General features: G+C 38.6%; 2 protein-coding genes across 3 annotated transcripts; both read right to left on the reverse strand.

Moving 5' to 3' along the window:
* Window positions 1-7,772: 7,772 nt before the first annotated feature.
* cope (COPI coat complex subunit epsilon) lies at window positions 7,773-12,146 on the reverse strand. Its single transcript, XM_056264404.1, has 10 exons — window positions 11,993-12,146; window positions 11,744-11,806; window positions 11,422-11,522; window positions 10,779-10,931; window positions 10,641-10,694; window positions 9,977-10,058; window positions 9,108-9,263; window positions 8,299-8,367; window positions 8,093-8,167; window positions 7,773-7,963 (listed from the first exon to the last, which is right to left on the reverse strand). The coding sequence occupies exons 1-10, from the start codon at window positions 12,092-12,094 to the stop codon at window positions 7,916-7,918; spliced, it is 903 nt and encodes a 300-aa protein (XP_056120379.1). The 5' UTR covers window positions 12,095-12,146; the 3' UTR covers window positions 7,773-7,915.
* Window positions 12,147-14,012: 1,866 nt separating this feature from the next.
* Window positions 14,013-25,133, reverse strand: slc25a24l (solute carrier family 25 member 24, like). 2 transcript variants are annotated; one of them, XM_056264334.1, is made up of 10 exons: window positions 24,832-25,133; window positions 24,572-24,698; window positions 22,996-23,083; window positions 22,594-22,705; window positions 22,045-22,203; window positions 19,037-19,174; window positions 18,850-18,957; window positions 17,250-17,417; window positions 16,966-17,104; window positions 14,013-14,218 (listed from the first exon to the last, which is right to left on the reverse strand). In XM_056264334.1, the coding sequence occupies exons 1-10, from the start codon at window positions 24,946-24,948 to the stop codon at window positions 14,034-14,036; spliced, it is 1,341 nt and encodes a 446-aa protein (XP_056120309.1). In that variant the 5' UTR covers window positions 24,949-25,133; the 3' UTR covers window positions 14,013-14,033. The 2 variants fall into 2 exon arrangements, with proteins under 2 accessions (XP_056120309.1, XP_056120301.1); XM_056264326.1 differs by having other exon boundaries at window positions 24,826-25,132.
* Between the last annotated feature and the right edge of the window lie 1,227 nt (window positions 25,134-26,360).

Here is a 26,360-nt window from a genome sequence, read left to right on the forward strand (position 1 = left end):
CAGTTTATATGTAGGCGCTTCTCCGGGTTTGACCACAAGCCGGAGACAGGCCTGCCCTCGTAAAGGGCCCCCCAACCTATTTTGGAGGCATCTGTCGTGATCATTTTTCTCCTTGTGTTCACGCCCAAACTCGCGCCGGACTGATACCAGTCGACAGCTTTCCAGGGCGTCAGGGCTTTTATGCAGCCGTGATTTGCTCTGATTAAAAAGTGGCCCGAGCGCCACGCGTGAGTGGGGACACGGCTTTTGAGCCAGCGTTGGAGAGGACGCATGTGCAACAATCCTAGCTGGAGTACAGCTGATGCTGAGGCCATGAGACCGAGCATCCTTTGAAATCGCTTGACGGGGGCGCGCGCACCCGCTCTGAACGATGTTGCAAGGCGCCGGATAGTGAGCGCGCGCTCTGACGAGAGGCGCGCCGTCATCTGCACTGAGTCTAGCACTATTCCCAGAAAAGAAATATTCTGGCTGGGGGATAGCATGCTCTTTGCAAAATTGATTTTTAGACCTAGGCACTCTAGATGACTGATAATCCAAGACCTGTGTGTCACTAACTGGCTCTCTGATTGTGCTAGTATTAGCCAATCGTCGAGATTAATTTAGTATTCGCACTCCCCGCTGTCTCAGGGGGGAAAGTGCTGCATCCATACATTTCGTAAATGTACGGGGTGCCAGTGACAGGCCGAATGGTAGTACTGTGTACTGGTATGACTGTCCCTCGAAAGCGAATCTCAGAAATGGCCTGTGATGAGGCGCTATTGGAATGTGAAAGTAAGCGTCTTTCAGATCCACTGACAGAAACCAATCCCCCGGGCGAACTTGCGCGAGGATATGCTTGGTTGTTAACATTCTGAACGAGCGAATCATTAAAGCTTTGTTCAGATGTCTGAGATCTAGAATGGGGCGGAGACCGCCATCCTTTTTCGGGACGAGAAAATAGCGGCTGTAAAACCTGCCTCGCTCATAGAGGGGGGCACTGTTTCTATAGCGCCTTTCTCTATCAGTTTGAGCATCTCGGTGCGTAGAACATGTGAAACATCTTTTCTCACTTTCGTCTCTACCACTGCTGTGAAGCGGGGCGGTCTGCGAGCGAATTGGAGCGAGTAACCGTGTTTTATTATGTTCAAAACCCATTTCGGCATGTCGGGGATATTTTCCCAAGCTTTCGCTCGCACAGAAATGGGCTGAATGCTGGCCGGGGGCGTGTCGCAGTGACGTATGGCTCCCGCCAGCGAATCGTTCTGTGTAAATACCGAGCTCACAGCTGTCAGCGGCGCGGGCGCGCGCTGAGCAGCTTTGTTGAATGCCGAGTGCAGGGGTGCGTGTGAGATTACAGAGTGAGATGGGGAAATGTTTAACACTGTGTGTATAGTGCTTATGGGTGGGGGTGCATAGACTGTGGTAGGCACGCGCGCCACTTTCATAAAACTTCCCGCTCGTGGCGGGAGGTTTTTGGCCATATAAACAGTGTTTGTGAGATGGGGTGCGTGCATAACAGCGGGCACACGCGCTACTCTTATACAACTTCCCGCTTTTACTGGGGAAGTGTTTATAACTGTGGGAACAGTGCTTGTGTGTAGTGGTGCATACGTAACAGTTGGCACACAATCTACATTTATGGGGCGTCCAGCCTGAGCTGGGAAAACATTTGGCACTGAGTTTACAGTTTTGATATGTGGGAATGCGCACTTTGGTGTGGACACGTGACCCTTTAACGACACAGGCAGAAAATAGCTCTTTATGTGATTTCTGTGTGTCGCCGTAAAAACGGCGTTTGTTTGCAGGTGGGCGAGCTGTGTGGCTGGCACATTGGCTGCTGTATAGACATTTCCAGCCGCCTGTGAGGGGACTGGGTAATGCTTTAAACGTTTTGGAGAGAACGGTCCGGCTCTTGCGAGACACGCGCTCTCCCTTTTCCTCCCTGTAGCTAGGAGGACTTACGAGGCTCTGGGTTCAGCACAATCCTGGGCCGAGGTCCCCGTCGCTCGGGCGGTTGTTTCCTGTTGGCGGAGCGCGAGCGGCGTCGAAAATCCGTTTCAGGTTTGGGCTGAGAAACGGGGGGCGCCGTCTTAGCTCGCTGCTGCTGAGGCGGCCGTTGGCGGCTCTGCGATGAGCTAGATCGCTTGGGCAGGAAGTGACGCATAGCCTGTGAGTCCTTACGGGCTTCGGTGAAGCGCTCGGCGAACTCCTTCACCGCTGGTCCAAACAGGCCGCTTGGGAGATAGGCGCGTCGAGAAATGACGCCTTATCTGCATCCTTCATCTCTGTTAGCGTCAGCCACAGATGGCGCTCAAGGACAGTCAGGTTAGCCATAGCACGGCCGATGGATTGGGCGGTGGCTTTTGTAGCTCGCAGTGCTATGTCAGTGGCGCTGCGTAGGTCCTTAAATGCCTCAGGATCGGGTCCAGACTCGTCCATACTGCGGAGAAGTTTGGCTTGAAATACCTGGAGGACAGCCATAGAGTGAAGCGCTGATGCAGCTTGGCCGGCGGCGGCGTATGCGCGACCGGCGAGAGCTCAAGTAGATCGGCAAGGCTTCGAGGGATGAGAAGCTTTAGCTTTCCATCCAGCGTTGGAGGGTGGACACAGATGATTGGCCACAGCCTCCTCGAGGGGCGGAGTCCCCTCATAGCCTCTTTCTTTTGCGCCGTCCACAGAGGAGAGCGACAAAGAAAAAGAAGGCTTCAGGCGAGCGGAGTGCGGGGCTTTCCACGACTTGGTGAGTTCGTCGTGAACTTCCGGGAAGAAGGGGGAGGGTCTTTGTCGAGGGGCCTGTCGGCGCCCCTGCAGGAACCACTCGTCCAGTCGGCTGCGGGCGGGTTCTTCCGGGGAAGACCAATCGAGCCCGAGGTCTTCCACGGCCTTAGAGAGAATGCGGACGATCTCAGAGTCCATGCTGGAGCCCGCGCTCGTGCCCGCTAATGTCGATGGCGCGGGGTCGAAGGACGAGCCCGGCCAATCGTCGGATGCAGCATCACAGGAAAAACTGTCATCCTTGTCATCGTCATCCCCTGACGCGCCAAACGAGACGAGCCCCATCGCTCCGCTGGAGGGGTGCTGGTCCGCCTGTGTGAACTGGACTGGCGGCGGGGAGTCTTCGGGTGGTGGTGAAGCACGCTGGGATTGGCCCGGCGTGACATCACTGCAAACCGCGTGCTCCGGCGGCCTCTGCGAGCGGCGTTTTTTCTTTCGCGGCTCGACTAGAGGAGATGGCAGCACGGAAGAGGTGGGCTCTTTCGCGGTGAAAACGGCGAAGCGAGCGCGCAGCTCGGTGAGGCCCAGGGCGTCACACTCGGGACATCCGCCTCGAGTAAGGGCAGCCTCTGCGTGGTCCGGTCCCAAGCAGCGGGCGCAGATGATGTGACGATCCCCGTCCTGAAGAGGGCCTCGACACGAGGCGCAGGAAGGCATTTGAAACAACGCCTTGTGAAATTTGCTCTTTTAGAAAAAGTGTCGCGGGGGCGAACACTGATAGCTTTGAAAAAGGATATAGATGGTGCGCGCCGGATGGCTTAGCAGAAGGGCAATCGAAGGCGGCTGAAGGCGCCGGCGTCCTCGAAGCAGTCCTGCTGTAGGCTTGTCGACGGCGGCGGCGAAAAGACTCCAACAAATCCGGAGGATCCAGCGAAGAGAAGGTTCTTTGCTGAAGGAGATTAAATCTAAAGAACTCAGACGACGGGGCGCACAATATATAGCCCTTGGCCACGCCCATCTTGGCGGGCTCTGACGCGCGTGGGCGCGAAGCACGCTCATTGGAAGCGGGTTCAGAGTCGCCCTGTCATTGGTTCGTGCAAGTTGCCGCAGCACAGCCAATGACCGAGCTGCCTCGCTCATTGCTGTATGCTGTGCAGCTGCAATGCGTTTTACATAAAGACTTCAATATTTCTCGAGAAAAGGAGTTTTCCCATAGCGTAAGCTTACGCAATAGGAGGAACCTCTCGAAAGGGAAACTGTTAACATTGAAAGCTTTCAACTACACTGTAATGATGAATGGCTATAATTAATGGCTAAAATTGAGAAAAAAAAATCTTTTTCATAGAGACATCATTAACAGTATCGGTGATAATGTCCTTCATTCATAAAAAGATGCCATTAAACAAATATTTAAAGCTGTCTTTATGTTGTTTCTTCATTAATTTGGAGATTAAATGTGAAATTATTACAATATAAAAATACATTAAAAACGTTAATGTTCGGTTTCATTAATCGCGAATAATTAGTACATTTTTGTTAATTGATTGACAGCACTAGCGAGTTTATATCACCCAATTCTAAAACAAAACTCAGAAAAAAAGTCAGAATTGCAAGATTTTTTTTTATTCTGTGGCGGAAAGCTTTCATAAGTAACGACAAGTAACGTAACCAAATGCGTTCTCAACATGAGTCCTCAAAACCCATGTAAAGCAGTCGGACAGTCTGCACTGATATTTTTAAGAGTTCATTGAGTTCATTTCAAACAGACTACTGTAACTACTGTCAAACTGTGGTTCCTTCTGCAGTTTTACTTCTGTAGCATGTAACTACTACAAATAGTAATGTCCTCTACTGACCGCATCATTCATGAATAGACACTCAGCAGTTGCATACTGAACAAACAAATCAATGCATGACACCACTTCTCCAGCATTGCAAACAGCCCTTGAGCTGTTCATACATATTCTGGGATGTGTGTACTGATTTATTGTCCAGCTCCACCTTCAACATTATAAATACGTCAAAACCGGCCTTAAAACTTCCATGGCTCAGTAAATCTATCTGAAACTGGGCTCTTGACTTTTTATCAAGCAGCCTCCAAGGTGGTCAATATATGGGAAACATAATTACAGGAGCACTTAAAATGTGACCCACGCAGTGAGAATGACCTGACATTTAGTCATTCTTGTCTTACAGACACGTGTATTTCCAGATTCTAGTGTTATTTTAGCATCATTGAGATTCTACAGTATTATAGTTTTTTTTTTTTTTTTTTTTATTAGATCTTTACATTTTCATTTTTATTTAATTTAAAGGTTTAATACATTTGTTGAGTTTTTTTGTCATTTGTATACGTTTTTTTTTTTTTCAAGGTTTTCCCATGGTTTTAGATTTAGTCTCAGTTATAAAAATAACCCTGCCAGGTTCAATACAAGTTAAGCTCAATCGACAACACTTGTGGGTAAGGTTGATAGGCTAAATCTTCACCGGTTGTCAACAAAACATCATATTTTGTCTCTTGACTGGGTTAAGCTGTGTTCGTGTCTTAGATGTTTGGACCCCACTGTACATCCAAACCCTAAAATGAGAAATATTTTGCATTCACATTCACTGAAATATAATAACTACTATGAAAATGCGTTCTGTTTTTAACCTGAGTCCTAAATACCAAAGAGATGGTCATTTTGCTCAGAGCACCTGCATTGCACAGAGCTGCTGCCTCAGCTATAAATAATAGCTTCTCACTATTCACCTATGACTGAGTCTCCACTTCAGCAACCACATCATCAAATTTACTGATGACAACACTATTGCTTGTTTCATCAGTGATGAATGAGGTGTAAAACAGACTTGGATGAAATTATTTTTGGCCAACTCGCTATTTTGGAATCCGATTACATTGGACAAAATTGTAATACGAGAGATTGTCCTTCAGAAATCGTTACTGCGATTAGATAAAAGACAAGATATAATTTCCTCTTCGCTGTGAGTCAGCATTGTATCCTATAACACTTTCTGTTCTGCCTACAAATAAGGTCACACTACATTTAGTCATATTTTTCATATGTAATCGAGGCCCTTGCCTCAAGAGGCGTGCTAGAGGCTGCGGTCTTTAGCTTCCTTTTTAAGCGCCCGCCCCCGATGCCGGTCAAGCTGGTTCATCCCACTCGGAGCGGTGCGAGTACTAGTCCAGGGGTGTCCAATCCTGCTCCTGGAGGGCCACTGTCCTGCAGAGTTCAGCTCCAATCAATTAAACACCCCTGATACAGCTAATCAAGGTCTCACTAGGCATATACTAGAAACTTCCAGACAGGTGTGTTGAGGCAGGTTGAAGCTAAACTCAGCAGGACAGTGCAGTTGGAGCACCCCTGGACTAGTCACATTGGTGCCGTGACCCGGATAGGAGTGAGGTTTAGGGGGGGGGGGCGTTTAGGGTACCAGAGACTGCGGTCTTAAAGCTGGGGACACACTTAACGACTGTAAGGCCGATTATGAATGTAATTTAATACTTACGCACTAACACAGTTGCGTTCAGTCGGGGTTCCCAGTCGGTGTATAAAATCTGCTCCAGTCATTGGAAACAGTCTGTGAGTATGTTCAGTTCAGTCTTAGAATGTTTCAGCTAGTCATTAAGTGTGTCCCCGGTATAAGAGTCCTTGTTAGAACGCCCACCTCCCATGCTGGAAACACCGGTTTGAATCCCGCTTGGAGCGGTGGGAGTAGAAACAGTTACACAAAGTTGATAAAATATGGACAGCCGTGGCCAAAAGTATTGACAGTGTCATCAATTTTAAGTTCCGCAAAGTTTGCTGCTTCAGTTGTTGTTGTCAATTCACATAGTTTCTAGATTTTTAGTTTTAGTTGATCAGATGCATTAAGCTTCATTGGTCTCAAAGTGACCAGCCAACATCATTTCTCTAATCATATCATCAGGACCTGGGAAAGTGTGAACAAGAACTTGTCAGGTGAAATCACTATTATTCTGATTGGATTGTAAGAGCAGACCGATTGCTATAAAAGGAGGGAAGAAGTGCTTCCAAATTATTGTGTTCTTGTGTTAGAAATGGTTACCTTCAAAAAAGACATGAAGCCAAGACTTTTGAACAACCTGGTGTCAAGAAGGGAAGCAACGAAGCCACTTCTCTCCAAGGAAAACACCAAGGACAGACTGAAATTCTGAAGGAAGTATAAGGATTGAACAGCAGAAGACTGGTACATAGTTAGTTTCTCAGATGAAGCCCCCTTCCGACTGTTTGGGACATCTGGAAAATTGATTGTCCGGAGAAAAAAAGGTTAACACTACCATGAGCCCTGTGTCGTCCCAACAGTGAATTATCCTGAGACCATCCATTTGTGGGGTTGCCTTTCATCTAAGGGAGTGGCTCTCTGCCCTAAAACACTCCCAGGAATAAAGAATGGTAACAAAACGTCCTCCCAACAACCCAAGAGCACTTTGGTGATGACCCGTGCATTTTCCAGCATGATGGAGCACCATATCACAAGGCAAGAATCATAATGAAGTGGCATGGAGATCATTTCATTAAAATGTTGAATCTGTGGCAAGGCAACTCCCCGGGAGAGCCCATAGAAACCCTGTCGTCAATCCTCAAAAGGCGAGTTAACAAGCAGAAGTCCACAAATTGTGATCAACTCCCAGCACCAATAAGGCAAGAATGGATTGCCATCGGTCAGGATTTGTTCCAGAATCTGATATCCAGCATGCCAGAGCAAATCGCAGAGGTTATGAAGAGGGTCAACACTGCAAATATGGACTATTTGCATATATATTGAATATTTTTGCCAACAAAAGCCTTTAAAATGTATGAAATGCTTATTGTTTTCCAGTATACCACAGAAACCTGAAAAAAAATGTACAAATACTGAAGCGGCAAACTTTGCAAAACACGTAATTATTTTAATACTTTTGGCCATGGCTGTAGTGACCAAAAAATTACCACATATTTATATATACCCTTTCTATGAACTGGCAATTAATAAGGTGAACTGATGTGTTATGAAGGCTGTTTACACCTTTTTTTAAACACAAAATGAATATTCAATAAGGCAACAACACCATGTAAGATAAACATTTTTATTTAACCATGATACAGGAATGTTTGTAGAGCATCAAAATGAGTTTGTTTAAAGGCATTGAAAAAAAGAAGAGGGGAAATAACATTGTGTTGCAGCGTAGGAGCCATAAATAGAAACCATAATTCTTTCAGGCACTGGGTGCGTATTGCATGGCAAGTCTGTCAAATTCATTCTCCTGTGGAAATGATTGAGTTTACATTAAACTTAGTGGTTATTTTTCACAGTTACTTAGATAATGCTCTCACAATACGTTTTCAAAATAGACAAACAGAATGGTGTCCCGTAACATACTAAATAACCTTACCTTAGCAAGATAATCCTTAATAAAAGGATGTGACTTGTGTGCATCTTTCAGTTGAGACAGATATCGATTTGTCACCTGTGCAGAAACACAAACACAGACAATATAAGCATCTGTGTTGATTTCTCAAGGGTGTAAAATGAAACTCAGATACATTGAATACCGCAATAAAATCTTGACATGTTAACATTTACATTTTTGGAGCTTACCTCAGGAGGTTTGCCCAAATGCTGTGTCAACACAATGAGGTTGATGAGTGTCTCCGGGTGGCTGCTGTCCTATAGAAGATAAAGGACAGATCATGACATTTCTCTGCAGTTAAACCTGGACCACTGACTGATCTGGACACATAACGGTAATTATTAGCCATTATTTATTTACTACATTATCAAACAGCTAATAATGTGTTGCTATTGAGTCAGACAGCTGCCATCTAAAAATCAGTATCCTAAGAAACGCTTTGAAATACTTAGAAAGTCAGTGGAAGGCATTTAGCTCATCATAACATCATCATATACATAATTCACCCACTATATTGCTAAATGTACATGATTTTTCATATTAACAGAAAAATATACCAGGATAACCTGGCTTCTCTTGAGTCTCCCGTGCTTCAAAGCATAGCAAAGTTATTGATATGCGAAAGCCCGCCTGTACGTTCACGTGATTGGTTACAAGGTAGTTTGTGTTGCAAGAAGGGTGAGGCGGGTGTGACGTAAGAAACACCGGCGATTTCAAACTGTGTTTTTAAAACTTTTCCACTGCAGTTTTAAGGAGAAAATATTCAGCAATGGTGATGACTTATGCGTTTGCCCATGGTTTGTCTTAAGGCATATGAAAAAACACCACTATGAATGTAGTATGTCTAAAGTGGACCATGAAAATTAAGTCTAACCATCAATCTATACTTGTCAAATGTATTTTCGCTATGCAGACTCTCAGGACCTAAGTTAAACTTTTGTTTGCAGAGAGAGACAAAACTTCCTGGCATTTGCTGTGCTGAAATCCAGGCTCTTACTTTGTCCAGAGCGTCCTGTAGTACTGACTCAGCCTCATCCCACTTATTCTGAGCCATGTGACTGGCAGCCTGACCGTTCAGCAGCAGCAGTGTGGGCGAGTACTTGTCTGACATTTCCTGGAAGATGTAGAACGCATCCTGCAATTTCTCTCCCCCCTGTTGGTAGAAGAAGGAGAAAGACATTTAATTCCCAGTCGATAAGGAAAAAACATCACTCAGCAAAACAAGCAAATACTGAATAGGCAATAGGCATGCAGAGATTTGAAAGAAAATCATCTCAAATGTTTCAGCTCGCTACAACAATGCATACGTCTATGCAAGAATGTACAGTAAATGGGTGTATTTGGATCGCATACATGAATGCATTTGTTCATGATTAAGGCTATTGAACCTCAGGAGTCAAAACAGATTGAAGACAATAAATAATAATTTTTTTAATCAAATTAATGCACAATATTTTGTTTTAATAGTTTAATATTTTGAGGCATAATCTTTTATGGTACTAGACCATGATCACCTTTAAATTAAGCAGCATTTGTCTACACAAAATATTACTTTGTTTACACAAAAATATAGCAAACGTATTAAAAATCCAATGCATGCAAGACCATCTGGTGGGAAAAATAAAGAAAATCATAGATTTTAGAGATTAGATACATAAAATTAGCAAAAATAATAGCTAAAATATAAATTTGGCAATTAGTTAACTTTACCCAATAGCCTGAAAAGTTATTTCAGAGGAAAGTTATTACATTTTGATGAAAGATAATGAACAAATAAAACTTTTTTTTTCTTTAGGATGACATGCACCAAGGAATGCCCGTTAAGAAAGTAAATTATTTTAATTTCACATTGACTTGTATACTCGCCATGGCAAGGTTGACCCAGGCAGTAGCAAGCTGAGTCAAAGTGGCATCTTCATCTTGGTCTTGCATCTTCTTTAGCTCCTTTCTGTGAACGCAACACATCCATGAAAATAACACATTCAAAGGCATTAAAGGCACAGTGTGCAAGTTTCGCCGCTAGAGGTCGCTTATTCGAAACAATAACAAAGGCGTAGCTTGATGACACCGTGAAAGAGCTTGGAATCATGGGAGTTGTCGTCTTCACCTCCGCAGTCGATGGAATGCAAAATCATGTTTATGTTTTAAAGTTTTGCTGAATTACTACTTGTACAGGTCAATTTATTTGACAAATAAAAGTTGTGGGGTAACACAGCGCTGTTTTACTTGGTCAAAACAATGATACTAAAAAAAAGTTTGAGTGTGTTATAACATAATACGTGCGTTAGATCGGTGGCTGATCGGTATCATATTAATAAAAAGCTGGATGACTTGTGCTGCTAAATGGCATGCGATTAATATTAAAACATTATATGGTGGAGAAAATGCTGTATTACTGTTACTACAAATAAAGCTCTTTCTGATTATGCTACGTTACATTTTTTTTTATAAAACATGCAAATAGCTAAGCATTTACGCGTGCGCACACACATATAAACCTAAAATAAATGAATGAATAAACAAACAATACCTTGCCATATCAACTCTGTCCAACTTTAAAAGTACCTGGACAGTCATGGCCATGCTATAAGAGACATACAAATTGACAGTGAGCAACTTATACATTGTAATCCCACTCATAAACTATTAATGAGAACTCCAGCCTCACCACTCCAGACTCTCTCCCTGGTGCAGGGTACGTAACGCAGCATCTGTGTTCATCTCGTGCAGATAGATGGAGGCCGCCATCAGCAGGAAGGTGGTGTTGGAAACATCAACACTCTTAGCCATCTTTTTGTCCAGTTCCGCCACTATTGCATCCCTGAGAAAAGCATTGTATGGTATAGTTCACTTCATGCCTACAACATGCAACATGCAACGTCTGCTCTCGCGTCAAAACAACGGCCATGCATCGTGGTAAGTAAATAAAGTGGCGGGGGGGTTTTCTCGCAAACAAGCACTTGCGTCACTTAATAAAATTGAGGTTAAACCACTAATCATATGGATTACTTTAATAATGTCTGTACTACATTTATGGGGCTTGAAAGTGGTAGTTGCATAGGTTGTCATGGGACAGAAAGCTCTCAGATTTTATTAAAATAATCTTCATTTGTGTTCCGAAGATGAACGAATGGCTTACGGGTTTGGAACAACATGAGGGTGACTAAATTATTGATAGAATTTTCATTTTTGGGTGAACTAGGCTATACCTTTGATTGATAGACCAAATGGCTAACCTGTATGTATCTAGGTTTTTAGTTATATATAGCTTGAAACAATAAATAAAAATGTGACAGTTTTACTGCACATACCTCTTGCCTACATCGGACAGGTACTCGGCAAACATCCTAACAGCCTGCATCTCCTCAGAGGCGCTGGGCTTTATTTCATCCAGAACCACACCATACTTCCTCTGAGAAGACAACAGAAATCATCATGTAATTAGAACTCAAAATTAACAGCACTAAATCAAAAACATGAGTATATGTGAACATACACACACACTGACACACATATATACACACATACATACATACACACACACATGGCTTGGTGTTCGACTTCGATTAGTTTATTCTCATCAACATCAAACCAACATAGCACCACAACAGACTGATGCTAAACAGAACTTACCTGAGCAATATATGCTCTGTACAGGAAAATGTTCTTCTCTGCTTCCTTTTCTGGCCCTGGTGTCTAAAAGAAATATAAAACATGTAAGTTACACGTGGTTGGTTGTCATTTGTTAATTACAGTCTTGTTAAAATATAGAAAACCTATAATGAATTAGCCGAATGCTAACAGACACAAGTATAATCTATAACGTTAAGCGTTTCAGTAAGAATGCTTTTGTGCCATGAAGAATATTTTCAGGACACTCACCTTTACTTTTTGGGCTTCGTTAATGCAGTGTTGATAACTGCCGATGTAAAAGGCATTTTTTACATCGAACAGCTCATCCACTTCATTCTGCTGCGACGCCATGTTTGTGAAACGTCAACTCTGTCGACGACGTCACTATGGCCACGTAACCAGAACAGTTTGCTTCGTTTCGCTGATGAATGTGCATGGTGTCCTCTTGTGGCGTCGTAAGGAATGGCAACCAGCTACTATTCCGTCTTTTTATATATATAATATAAACATTTTTTATGATTATTAAAAATGTACTTACAGAATACAAAATAATAATAAATAAATAAATTAGGAAATATTGATTAAACAGATCAGATAAATATAACAATCCTCCCCACCAAACATAATATTAAATAAAGATTATACAAAAACCTCAAAAAGTGAGCATACATTCAAAGTTTTAGTAGCCTAGTCTTTTTGTTACAGGTAGACAAGGATTTATATAGACCTTAACAGAAAAAATGGGGGTCACTTTCATAGTTTTACATTTGTGGATAAAGCCACTGTTCCGTCCAGTGGTTGCTCGCTGTCTGCAAATGACGCTATTTTAAAGGATTTTGGAAAGTAATGTAAAAGTGATTTTTAATTTAGGCCTAGTTTTTGTATAATATTACAATTAAACTTGCCCCAAACTTAAAGGGATAGTTCACCCAAAAATGTAAATTCTTTCATCATTTACATCACGTCGTTCCAAACACAAAATTTCGTTCATCTTCGGAACACAAATGAAGATATTTCTAATGAAATCTGAGAGCTTTCTGTCCCTCCAATGACAGCTACGCAACTACCACTTTGTAACTTCAGAAAGTTCATAGAGATATTAAAACTATGAATTGAGCGGTTTAGCCTAATTTAATCCAAAGATGAACGAAAGTCTTACAGGTTTGGATCATGAGGGTGAATAATTAATGACAGAATTAAAATTTTTGGGTGAACTATCCCTTTAAATGTATGACTGTTATTAACGCAACTCGTAGTTGACTCTCGTCTGAATGTACTGGTTTTATAGTGCTTATTGTGTTGATTTTAATTTGAGGACAGAATTCACACAAAAAAAGCCCTATAAATTAAGACAAAGTACCAAACATAAAAAAAAGATAACCAGAATTTATGTAATTGGACTTTTGTCTTAAAACCATACTGAGATTATATAGCCTAGCCCTTGTGACTACTAGCCCCAGACTCCCCTATATCTCATCTATAAAGACTCATTTTTGTCAAAATAATTCTAAAAATCTTCAGAAGTATGTGATTATATTACAAGTTTGAAATTCGCTAGTCCTCATTCTTTTTTCTTTTTTTTGCTCATTGAAACTCATTGAGACTCACTCCATCTACCATCATCCATCATCGCTCTTTCGTTTCAGTTAATTAACTGTATAGTTTGGTTCTTTGTGAAAAAAATGGAAAATTGACATTGTTTGGGATGTTTGAATACTGCCAATTGTAGATTTTTATTACAGTTGTAACACTGTGAATATAGGCTATACATAATTAGATTAAAAAGGAAAAGCAACAATTTGAACGTTTGCACAGTAGCCTAAATGCAAGTTAAACTTACTCACAGCAAAATTAATATTTGCACATATTCCGCAGAGGTGTCTCAATACTTTAGTGACGTCCAGGGCTTAGACCACAAGCAAAAATAACAGAAAATTATAAAGAAAAAAAAACACTTTTTCACTTTATCACCTGTGTCATAATGATTAAGTACATCATAAAGCACCAAGCAAATAATGATTTTTGATGTCAGGAAGGTTGGTAACATGATTAACATTTCATGACAAAAAAACATGGTTGCAGACTATGAAATATTAACCCAAATGACAACAAGGATGAACAAAATTCTGATATGGTGCTTGTGTACTTGTTAAAAGGCTCAGATATCAAAAACTGATACCATATACTAACCATAGTCATATGTCGTCACCATAACACAGGAATGTACGTGATCTGACATAATTCAAATAAATAAAAAACAATAAAAAAAAACATTGACTCAAAACCATTATTAGGACAATGAAGAAAGCAATGTCTCGAATTTTGAGGTCAGGGTGTAATTCAGCAAAGCACAGGGAACAGCTCTCACAAAGCTAGCACCCATTCCGTTATAAAAACCTCGGACTCCATTTTTCTCATAGATGCCGACGAGTCCTTGAAGAGCATCCGCAGTCTTCTGCGAGGTCGAACAGAAAGCTGAGGTTGTGAGAGAAAAGACAACAGCACAGTGATCAAATTACTATGGAAGCTTGTTTCCGCCATTGCATAAAAAAATAAATACAAATAATTGCGACTTTTTATCTCACAATTGCGAGATATGAAGTCAGAATTGTGAGAAATAAAGTCGCAATTGCGAGATATAAAGTCGCAATTCTGAGAAATAAAGTCGCAATTGCGAGATATAAAGTCGCAATTATGAGAAATAAAGTCGCAATTATGAGAAATAAAGTCGCAATTGTGAGAAAAAAATCAGAATTGTGACTTTGTATCTCACAATTCTGACTTTTTTCTCACAATTGTGAGTTTACATCTCGCAATTCTGACATCTTTTCTCAGAATTGTGAGATATAAACTCGCAATTGCGAGTTATCAGGCCAATTCTAAGGGGAAAAAAGTTAGTCTTTTTTCCCCTTAGAATTGGCCTGATAACTCGCAATTGCGAGTTTATATCTCACAATTCTGACTTTACAGCATGCAATTTCGACTTTATATCACGCAATTTTGACTTTATAACACGCAATTGCGACTTTATATCAATCAATTCTGACTTTATATCTCGCAATTCTGACTATATCTCGCAATTCTGACTTTATAACACGCAATTGCGATTTTATATCACACAATTCTGACTATATCTCGCAATTCTGACTTTATAACACGCAATTGCGATTTTATATCACACAATTCTGACTTTATATCTCGCAATTCTGACTTTATAACACGCAATTGCGACTTTATATCAATCAATTCTGACTTTATATCTCGCAATTCTGACTTTATAACACGCAATTGTGATTTTATATCACGCAATTCTGACTTTATATCTCGCAATTCTGACTTTATATCTCGCAATTCTGACTTTATATCTCGCAATTCTGACTTTATATCTCGCAATTCTGACTATAACACGCAATTGCGATTTTATATCACAATTCTGACTTTGTATCTCGCAATTCTGACTTTATATCTCTCAATTCTGACTTTATATCTCGCAATTCTGACTTTATATCTCGCAATTCTGACTTTATAACATGCAATTGCGGTTTTATATCACGCAATTCTGACTTTATATCTCGCAATTCTGACTTTATATCTCGCAATTCTGACTTTATATCTCGCAATTCTGACTTTATAACACGCAATTGCGATTTTATATCACGCAATTCTGACTTTATATCTCGCAATTCTGACTTTATATCTCGCAATTCTGACTTTATATCTCGCAATTCTGACTATAACACGCAATTGCGATTTTATATCACGCAATTCTGACTTTATATCTCGCAATTCTGACTTTATATCTCGCAATTCTGACTTTATAACACGCAATTGCAATTTTATATCACACAATTCTGACTTTATATCTCGCAATTCTGACTTTATAACACGCAATTGCTATTTTATATCACGCAATTCTGACTTTATATCTCGCAATTCTGACTTTATATCTCGCAATTCTGACTATAACACGCAATTGCGATTTTATATCATGCAATTCTGACTTTATATCTTGCAATTCTGACTTTATAACACGCAATTCTGACTTTATATCTCGCAATTCTGACTATAACACGCAATTGCGATTTTATATCACGCAATTCTGACTTTATATCTCGCAATTCTGACTTTATATCTCGCAATTCTGACTTTATAACACGCAATTGCAATTTTATATCACACAATTCTGACTTTATATCTCGCAATTCTGACTTTATAACACGCAATTGCTATTTTATATCACGCAATTCTGACTTTATATCTCGCAATTCTGACTTTATATCGCAATTCTGAGAAATAAAGTCAGAATTGCGAGATGTAAACTCGCAATTGTGAGAAAAAAAGTCGCAATTACCTTTTTTATTTTTCATTCTGTGGCGGAAACAAGCTTCCATAAATTACAGATATATATTTAGTAAATGCTTAAGAAATTCACAAGACAAATACTGATACGTTCACACAGTCCGAGATGAATATCCTCTATATGTTCAGAGAACATATTAACACAACATAACACAAGTTATGAAAACGTTTTTCTGAATGTTTCATTTAGTCAGTTTAGTTTGTTTAAATGCTTTAAAAACGCTTTTTTTCATAGTTATGAACGTTAAAGTTCCCATGAAAAAAAAAAAAAACAGTCTCTCACTTCCATCAATATGGATCAATGATTTTGATGACGCTCTTCACCTCAGCTTCTCATCAGATTTTCTGTCCAATCAAATCTCTCTAGAATCTAAAGTGTCCCGCCCCTTACACTATAAAATGTAGCCGCCGCTAAAATCTGTCACTTGTTCACACAAAATTACTATTTTCTACATGGTGAATGGCATATAGTGCACTATATAGGTGATAGGGAACGATCCAGACAGTGTAAATACGCTTTACACTGGGGCGAATGAACGCTATTGGCTATTTAAAAAGTGGAGGGGTTGTTCAATATGTCCCGCCCTGTCTTCCTGTTTCAGTGGAAATGACATCAACACATTGAATAATGCTGCGCGTTTCACGGCACTTCAGCGCGCCTTTAATGGAGCATTCCTTTTTTATCATTCTTCATCATTACGGGAACATTACTTTTAAAACAAGCATTAACAAATAAAAAATGCTAGACAAACGTCCAACTTAATTTCCGGAAAAAGTTCCATGAGAAAGGTATAAATAGCCAGATTTTTGTTTTGATAAAGGTTGATGAAAGTAAATATTATCAGTTCGGGTTTAACGTTCACCTTGAGCTTGCTGTTGTGTTCTAATGACAGCAAGTGGGTAACTGGTGGCCTGTCCCGATGCAAACGCAGCAAAACTGAAGAGGAACAGCTTGGAGTCACTGACTTGCTCTGGATCCTGTCTTGCCCAGCTCATGATTGACTGCAAGAGGAGAAAGGTTTCATGTTAATGGCTGATGACTTTTAACTTGGTGAGAAGAAAATAAAGCCACACTGCCTGAAAGTAAAAGCAGTTGTGTAGTCTCTTCTTAAATGAATACTCAGATGCCTCCTCTCGTCTGGAATACCTGATGCACTGCACATTCCACTCCAGCATAAGGTATCATGCAGAGTATGCTGGGTTTGAACCCTCGGTAGAAAGCTGCCACGGACTCGTTCTGGTAAATCAGCTTGGCACATCCCAGTACTCCATTGTAGGTGCCGGCCGGCTGGAGATTGAGTCTCACTTTCAGCACCTGCCGTTGGAAAAAAGAAAGAAAACGTCAATCAACTTACAGTATATGTACTGTATAAGTCAAGGAAGATAACCGGGTTACTCTAATAGGTTCTGAACGTTAACTAAACACTTTGTATTGTTGATGAAAAATTACTAATATGGAAAGTACTTGTACTGTATATGTATGAATTCTCATAATTGCAACTTTATTTCTTGTAATTCACAGTCGCGACTTACTAATGTGACTATTTCTCATAGTTACACTTTTTTTCACTTATTGTGACTATACAGTATATCTCACAATGTCACTTTACCTCACATTTCTAATAATTGTGAGTTGAAATGGCATATTGTAACTTAATATTTTGCAATTGTGGCTTTATTTCTTGCAACAGCAACTTTATTTCTTGTAATTATAACAGTGACACTTTACAATAAGGTTTCATTAGTTAACTACATTAGTTAACATGAACTAATGAACAATAGTTTTACAGCATTTATTAATCTTAGTTAATGTTGATTTCAACATTTACTAATACATTATTCAAATCAAAAGTTGCATTTGTTAACATTAGTTAATGCACTGTGAAGTAACATGAATAAACAATGAACAGATGTGTTTTTGTAAACTTGTTTAGTTCGTGTTAGTTAATACATTAACTAATGTTAACAAATTAAACCTTATTGTAAAGTGTTACTGTTATAACTATATACCCCAAATTTCATTTTAATCCTTATGTCACAATCGGTGTTATTTTAGTATAATTGAGATACTATAGGTTTATTTATTTTGAATTAAATAGAATTTTAATTTTAGTTAATAAAGTATGTCTTAAGTCTTAAATAATGTTTCTGGTTAAATAATGTTTTCTTTTTGCCATTTTTATTATTTAATATGTCTATATAGTTTTTATTCATTTTTATTTTGGCTTTGGTTTTAGTTGTTTTAATACATCAAGATAAACTAAATGAAAATGAGAAGCTAGCTGAAATAAAATTAAAGTTCTTTATGATTTTATTTTAGTTAACGTTCATTTTATTTCAAGTAGGATTTTTTTTTAATGGTTTTCGTTTTAGTTAGCTATAATAACCCTGGGTCGCTCGCCACGATTACAGACAATTATTATCATTTTAATTTTTTTAATCTGAGGCAAAAGTATTTAGCCATTTATTTATGCATTTAGCCATTATATAACGCAACAAGTTCGTGTGACAAAATTACATTTGCCATCATTCTTTTTGGGAGCATGAAAATGATACAATACAAAGATAAAAAATTAAAAATGTTGTTGTATTAACACTAAAAAAAGCTTTGCCTGTCTTTGCCGGAAAGTAAAGAAGGGAGAAAGAAATTTTAAATTACGCAAGGTGTACTGTACTCTGAAAAACGACATATTTGACAGACAACACCTAACAGTAAGGAGCTCCAACCTGTTGTGTCACTGTGATACCTCTAAGGGGTAGAACACAGCATGTGCCACAGCCCCTGACACACAGCCCAGTCCAAACCTCTGATGGACCGACAGACTGTCCCTCTCGCCCAGAGTGCTCATCCTCATCTGTTGGGAGGGTGACATAAAGAATGTTTGAACATCTGTGCACATGTGACTGAATGCTTGTGCATGTTTGAGTGCTCACCTGGGCATAGATGAAGCACTGAAGCGTTGATTGAGGCGTTCCTTTAAGAACATTCACAGCATTTCCTTGCCACAAGGATCTAAAACCTCCAGTCTGCAGCTCTCGGAGTCCCAGAGACACAGCTTTGGATCCAAAAACCTACCCAGTATATTGCAGTGTGTTAGTACTATTGTTAGATCACACACTCAGTTTTACAAATACATAACACATTTGGTATATACTCCTAATTTAACTGAAATAGTAATATCCAGTATCATATACTGCATTATTGATTTGACTGCACCTTTGGATGAGAACCAAATCTCGAACTGAATTGAGCTGGATGACGACACTACTGTCTTCATTAGAGCTGCTTAATGGCTGAATCGACTATTTAATAAGTGACCAATTTTGCAACATCAACATTGTGTAAAGTTCAGTTTTAGTGAAGACGGGCTTCAATGTGCAAATTTTTTGAAAACGATACCGTTATTGTCTCTGTGTAAACTACAAAACCATGAATTTGTGAAAATGATGACGTCATGCGCATATGTTACTGTTCAGTCTATAGGCGAATAACGAACTGACATCGCCACCTACTGGCCTGGCAGCAGAATATAGCGTTTTTAGTCGTTTCTTAGTCAGATCCGTGTGAATGTAATCGTTTTGACAACTTGTCGTGCTTGTCGAGTTAAGCCAGCTCAAGACAGAAATATATAGGTTTCTTATATAGAACAAAAAGATTGACTGGCCAAAGTTGTATTTTTTTCTGGCTGTTGAGTGTATTTTCTAATTTATGGAATATCCAAAAGAGAAATCCAAAATCCCCGCTGTAAAAACCATTAACTCAACAAACAAATCAACAAAATGAAACATGAATTTTGAACCTGTTTTTTATTTCCAATGTTTAAATTTCTGTTCTGGAAATGTACGCAAAGAAGGGAATATTTAATTAGATAATGCCTCATTTGCATAATTAACCCTCTGGGGACCAGAAACGCGCTGGCGCGTTTTGCTCGTTTTTTTTCACATAGCAGAAAAATAGACTTAAAGTACTACCATCATTTCTGTTCATATAGAGTTAAGAAATATGAAAAAATAATCTGGTAAATGTCTACTTTTTTTATGTGCCCACATACAATCGAAATAAAATATTGTGCTTTTGTAAAATAAAGAAAATAAACAGGGTGTGCCTTCTGCCTCTCAGTCACTGCGAACTTTTTTTCTGGAGCACGTCTCTAATCTTTAACACAACTCAGCTAATACTATTCACCCAGCCATAAGCAATATATCTTTTAAATCATTTGAGTTTGTACTTTTAAATGATCCGATTCGAAACTAAAATTAATATTCTCCGTTTATGTCATCTATATAAAAAGAGAGACGTGTCAGCCCGTCTCATTATCGTTCTCGAGCTGATTATCTCTGGTAATGTGACACGCCCACGGAGAGCACGCGCTATTCAAACGCAAATATGTGAAGCAACACATTGAGACGCGTTAACGCCCATAAACTCTGAAAACACACATTATTTTTTAGTCAGATTAATCTACTGTCGTCTTGCGCGGCTATATGAGGAACAATCCTGGGACATTTACCACTGGGTTTATTTTCACTGCGAGGATGAACAGATTCAGCTGAGAAGTAAGTGTTTTTTGCAAGTGCTTTGTTCTAATCGCGATATAGAATAACGTAGTGTCTGTAAACGGAAAAATAGCATACTGTTTAAAAATGTGAATCATGTTTGTGTGTGAATGAATGAATGAATGAACGCACAGATACGCACTGTTACAGACTAAATAACAGACAACATTTCGTTGACTCGTTTTGGATAAAGTTTTTACTCTAAAATAGACATCAAATAAGCTTTTTTTAGGAGTTTCTGCTCATATGTTAAATATATAGTATGTTTTGTCAATAAACTAATCAACTAAGATGTTATAGTGTTTGTTCAAGCTATATCAAAATAATGAATCCTCAACTTTGAAATATGTATGATCAAACTAAGACATTTATGGAGAAAGACAATTTTCTTTTCAAGATGTTTCCAACTCTAACTTTGAACTGAAATAAAACCATGTCTATATGGTGAAGGGTGTGTGATAGAAGTGTCCAGACGTATGCACCCTGTATTTTCCTTATATAAATCCAAACAATCTAAAAGCCATTCTTTTTTAAATCTCCTCATTCTTTGTGCAAGGCTCCTGTAATGATATGGCCTGATAGCACCTAATAGGGCCATTATGGGGAGGGTCTTTGTCTTTCTCAGGTGTGGAATGCCACACATATTAATGAGAGATCACGCCTCCTGCATAAAGCTTTCTCAAACAAAACAGGTCATTAAAAATGTAAAATACTTTATTGACTTATCTGAATGAGTAGTCAGGATGATTCTCACATAGTTTTGGATCAAATATTCTAGGCTATGTGATACAATTTTCAAAAGTCTTGTGAAGAAATAATCAATATGTGTTTTGTGGTCTTATTTCAGCAACTTTCATTTTTATTTTTTTCAATAACCACACATAAACATTATTCTATTAAAAATACAAACATGTACATACATGTTGCTCAGATATCATGGTAGCCAAGTTTGTGCTATATAGAGTGAATTTACACCTTTGCCATTAACATGTTTATAAATAACTGAAAAAAGCACAAATGTCAGTGCATGTCAAAACATCCCAAGGGCCCCAAAAACACTCTGGTCCCCAGAGGGTTAAACAACATTTCAGAAAACCTTTAATGTTTGTAATTCTTAATGTAATCAATCAATTGGGGGAGTATGTTAATATTTATTAGTTGTTGTTTTTTAATTGTATATGTAAATTATCTTTCTTTACTGGCTAAATAAACCAATATGAATGAGTCATTTTTAGCAATCATTTCTCTAAGGTGTATCTTAAGTTGTATACAACAACAACACTCAAACTTTAATTTCTTTGGATTTTAAATCAAAGACATTTAAGTGAATTTAACAGCAAGTGTAAAAAAAAAAAAAAATTAGTTTTTGACTGACAAAAAAATACCTGAAGTCGTGTCTTTAACAGGTCGATTGGTGCTGTCACAGTTCTGGACACTGCATCTGCCAAGCCTGCGGCCAGTATAAAGTTCCCCCAGATCGACAGGTCAGTCCCGTCCTGGGTTAACTCAATAGACAAAGAGCGACTCTCTCCTACATCAAACACCTAAAAAGTAAACATCCTTTTATAAACCTGATGATGAACAGTTCAGAATAAACGTACCATATGTGCAAAAAAAAATGTCTCCCCCTCATTTACTCATGTCATTACTCACATGTCTTTATGTAAAGTATGATTTTCTCTGCGGAACACAAATATTTTTAAAATAATATCTTAGCTCTCAAGGTCCACACAATGCAAGTGAATGGTGACCAAAAGTTTGATGCTCCAAAAAGCACATAAAGTATAAAAGTAATTAATATGGCTCCAATGGCATAATCAATGTGTCATATCTCACAGCATTGGGGTGAGCAAATAATGAGATAATTTCCCTTTTGGGTCAATTATTATTTTAAAGTTTAAAGGTATTTTTGAAATAGCTGATTTTGTTTTTACCAGGTTATGTTTCCAGGAAGATACTAATTCTCCAATGTTTTCTGCTGGGTTGATTATGACATGCTGGAGGAATTCATCCCAGTCTACTGTCATAGAGTTGTCTTCATCCATCCTAAAGACAATCAGAGTTTAATGTTAATAATAATAATCCAAGCAATACATATTCCTAAGCATTTCATTGATTTCATGCATTTATTATAAACTGTATCAGAACACAAGGTCTATTTAAGATTTACATAAACCTGTAGATGTCAAGGTATCTGCCCCCATAATACAAAAACATGGAGTGATTTTGATGTGACATTTATTTTCTATGGCATTGTTACCAATGGCATAGAAATGAATATCAAATATCATTATAAAATATTGCAAATGTGAAGGCAGCAGCATCAGGTCTCTTACATTTGAATGATTCTTTTTGCATTGGGTTTTGATATGACCAAACCTAATTCCTTAAACAGAGTCATGATATCCTCCAGGTCAATTGCCCCTAATCAAAGGGAAAGAACTTTCAATTAAAGTCATATTTATTTGTATAGCGCTTTTCACAATACATATCTTTTTCAAAGCAGCTTTACAGAAAATGCATGTTTAATTACAGGGTTTTTTTACAATCGCTATACACATTTCTCAATAGCCTTAGGTCAAAACTCCTTACACAGTATGTGAGCTAAACTGTAGATCAATTATCATTGCTTTGCCACAAAATGCATTCACTAACTTTCAATTTACATTAATTCTTTTCTCACTTAAACTCAAATAGATACCACCAACATTTTTGCACATTTATATAATCTTTTCAAAACTGTTAAACTTACTGTAATGCAACAGAAATCAATCATGTAATCCCAAAACAAACGGATTAAGTAAACTTCAATTTTACATATATTTAAGTAGATTGAACACAGTCAAATTAAGTTGACAGAATGTACAGCAATTGTGTTGCTTTAGCCCATTTTTATTAAAGGGATACTCCACCCAAAATTCTGTCATCATTTACTCACCCTCAAGTTGTTGCAAACCTGTATGAGTTTCTTTCTTCTGATGAACACAAAGGAAGATATTTTGAAGAACGATTGGAACTTTGGCACCATTGACTTCCATAGTATTTTTTTTTTCTACTATGGAAGTCAATGGTGCCAAACAACTGTTTGGTTCCAATCGTTCTTCAAAGTATCTTCCTTTGTGTTCAGCAGAAGAAAGAAACCTTTTTGGGTGGAGTATCCCTTTACGCAATTTAAACAAGCAGCCACTTTTTTTTTTTCGCCAGTGTTATGGTGGAACGAGCTTATTTTGAGACATAGGCTACATGAAGTGTTTTGTTGGTCTGAGTGAGTTTTGCAGGTGAGATTAACTGTTTGGCCAAGATTCATCTTTTACAAAAGAAAACATTGTATAATACTCCTGTTGTGTGTGTTTTTTTAGGTTGTTTTATGAGTGACAATGTTTGTTGGGGGAAAACCTTTGCGAGTGTTATGGAAGAATGACATTTGAAGTGTTTTGATAGATTTAGTGCATTTTGAATGTGAAATTAACTGCTGTGCCAATATAAAAAACAGTCAGGAGAACTGTGTGAAGAGATTTGAAAAAGTGTCCTAAGTATTGAGAAATGTGCCCTATAGCGATTGTAAAAAAAAAAAAAAAAAATGATGTTACCAGAGGTGACTATCAAAGTAATATCCAAATTGAAATGTGCAGTTCTAAGACAACACAGATCATGTTACATCATATACAAAATACAAAAATAGAATATCATTTAAATGTATATATTATGATAGAGTAGACTATATAAAAATAATACGATTAATATATTAATTATTTAAAATATATATATTTACACTGTTTTGGTACTTTGTTTTGTACAGTAGTTGAGAGAACATTGTACACCACTGCACAAATGCCAGTTCTAAACAGTAGGCCTACTGTAAGCTGTTTCAGTTAAAACATAAGAATGATAGGCTATTTACAGACAACTTACCACATTTATTTCTGTCAAGGGCATGGAAATCTATTTTCCATTTCTTCTCTCTGTCCATTATGTAAATAAGAAATTCCTGATAGCTAAGACGTCCATCCTCGTTTTGGTCATAATTTGACAAGATTGCCTGAACGAAAGAATTGTATAGGCTGTTAATTTGTTCACACAGAAAATAATTGTATCTCCAGATAGGCTACATAAAAGAATGATTCCTTGACATGATCTCTGCAATTGATATCAGTAGAAAATCTTACTTGAACCTTTTCACACACTGGTTCCACACCTATCCTTCGCATTTCACTCTGCAGCTCCTCACGAGATATAAAACCGTCTTTATTCCTGTCGAGTTTATCAAACAAACCGCGGAAGCTATCCATGATGTAAAAGACAAACAGCTATTTAAATAGAACGATTCATGCGAGAAATAGTTTTAAGAAAGCTTACTACTTAATTTGTGGTCTGTTGTTATATTTTGAGCTCATTAACGCTGAGTCATATCTCTTGCCAGAGGATGGAGTTCAGTGGGGTGGTTTGTCCTCCTCTCACCGGGAAATGTCGTGCAGTACCGAGGCTAACCAGCAGGTGGAACTGCGGCGGTGTGTGTTACAGTGTTTTATTGCTTACACACACTTTTCTGAAACTATGGCTTCATTTCTCAAAACTCTACACACAATAACGCACACAAGATGCAAAACGTCACACATCTCTTGCAAAAGCAACCACTTCATTCAAAAAATGTAAAACACTACTATCTTGTGTCATTGCTTGTTCAGTGTGCAGTGGAGTGCATGGGAGTGTGTCACATGTAGGCTACATGTAGGCCTATGTGCACACATACACACAATTGATACACTTTATTGAACTGAACTGAAAAAATATAGCCTAATGAAGTGACTTGAACTGAATAGTGACACTTTTGGCTTATTAGAGCTGTTTTATAGCAGAATTTGAACGTGTTACTATTGTGAAGCTGCTTTGAAACAATCTGTAGGCCTATTGTATAAAGTGCTGTAGAAATAGAAGGCCTATTTGACTTGTGCATTCAGGATTTTTACAAATAAACTGAAATGTAAGGGTGCATTTTTTCCCCCTCAAATTGAGTTTTGATTTCTAAGTGATCAAATTTTACACTTTAAACAGAAATGAAGAGGGTAAAAAAATTATTTCTTTCTGAAAACATTGAGGTTTGATTTCTATAAGTGATCAATTTATAAGTATTTTCACACATGATCGTTGGAGGAATGGGATATTAATTATTGAATTATGTGTGTGTCTAATGTAGAAAACTGTGTTTAGCATTTTGCAAAAAAAAGAGTTTGTTTTACAAATGTGCTTGCGCGTTTTAAAGACTTTGTCTGAAGAGATGAGTGAATGGTTTCACTGTGGGCCTCAAGTACCACTTTTAGTGTGTACGCAATTCTAAAAAACTATGTAGGCTAGTGTGGATCGGCAATATTGTTCACAGACCAAACATGGTCATTTCTAAAAGCAAACCTGTGGGTGCCTGATCACATTTTACAGTGTATTCAGACTCGTTATCTAATATTTTTTCAAAGATAGGCCTACTTCAAATATGCAAAGTCGGTCTGGGTGAAGGGGACAGGTTGGGATAGAGAGGAAATAGGATATTTTGATGGCAGGCTGCCACTACTATACTTAGAGTGCTGTCTGTTAATGTCAGATTTTCCATCTATTTTCAGAAAATGACGTGTAATAGCCTGCATCAACTTTGCTTAGCTTCTGATGTGCTTTACAGTTGTATCTTATTGAGCTAAAGCTTTACGCTATA

This window comes from Rhinichthys klamathensis, unplaced genomic scaffold (assembly GCF_029890125.1).
Source record: "Rhinichthys klamathensis goyatoka isolate OS25496 unplaced genomic scaffold, OSU_Roscu_1.1 h1tg000011l_1, whole genome shotgun sequence".
NCBI classification, from domain to species: Eukaryota; Metazoa; Chordata; class Actinopteri; order Cypriniformes; family Leuciscidae; genus Rhinichthys; species Rhinichthys klamathensis.

Coding starts and splice junctions, on each gene's coding strand:
- cope (XM_056264404.1), bottom strand. CDS start 12,094: ATGGCGTCGCAGCAGAATGAAGTGGATGAGCTGTTCGATGTAAAAAAT. Junction 10,695..10,778: donor CAGGGAGAGAGTCTGGAGTG/GTGAGGCTGGAG, acceptor TGTCTCTTATAG/CATGGCCATGACTGTCCAGG. Junction 8,368..9,107: donor TACAGGACGCTCTGGACAAA/GTAAGAGCCTGG, acceptor TATCTTCTATAG/GACAGCAGCCACCCGGAGAC.
- slc25a24l (XM_056264326.1), bottom strand. CDS start 24,948: ATGGATAGCTTCCGCGGTTTGTTTGATAAACTCGACAGGAATAAAGAC. Junction 23,084..24,571: donor CCTTGACAGAAATAAATGTG/GTAAGTTGTCTG, acceptor CCCTTTGATTAG/GGGCAATTGACCTGGAGGAT. Junction 22,204..22,593: donor CTTCCTGGAAACATAACCTG/GTAAAAACAAAA, acceptor TTTACTTTTTAG/GTGTTTGATGTAGGAGAGAG.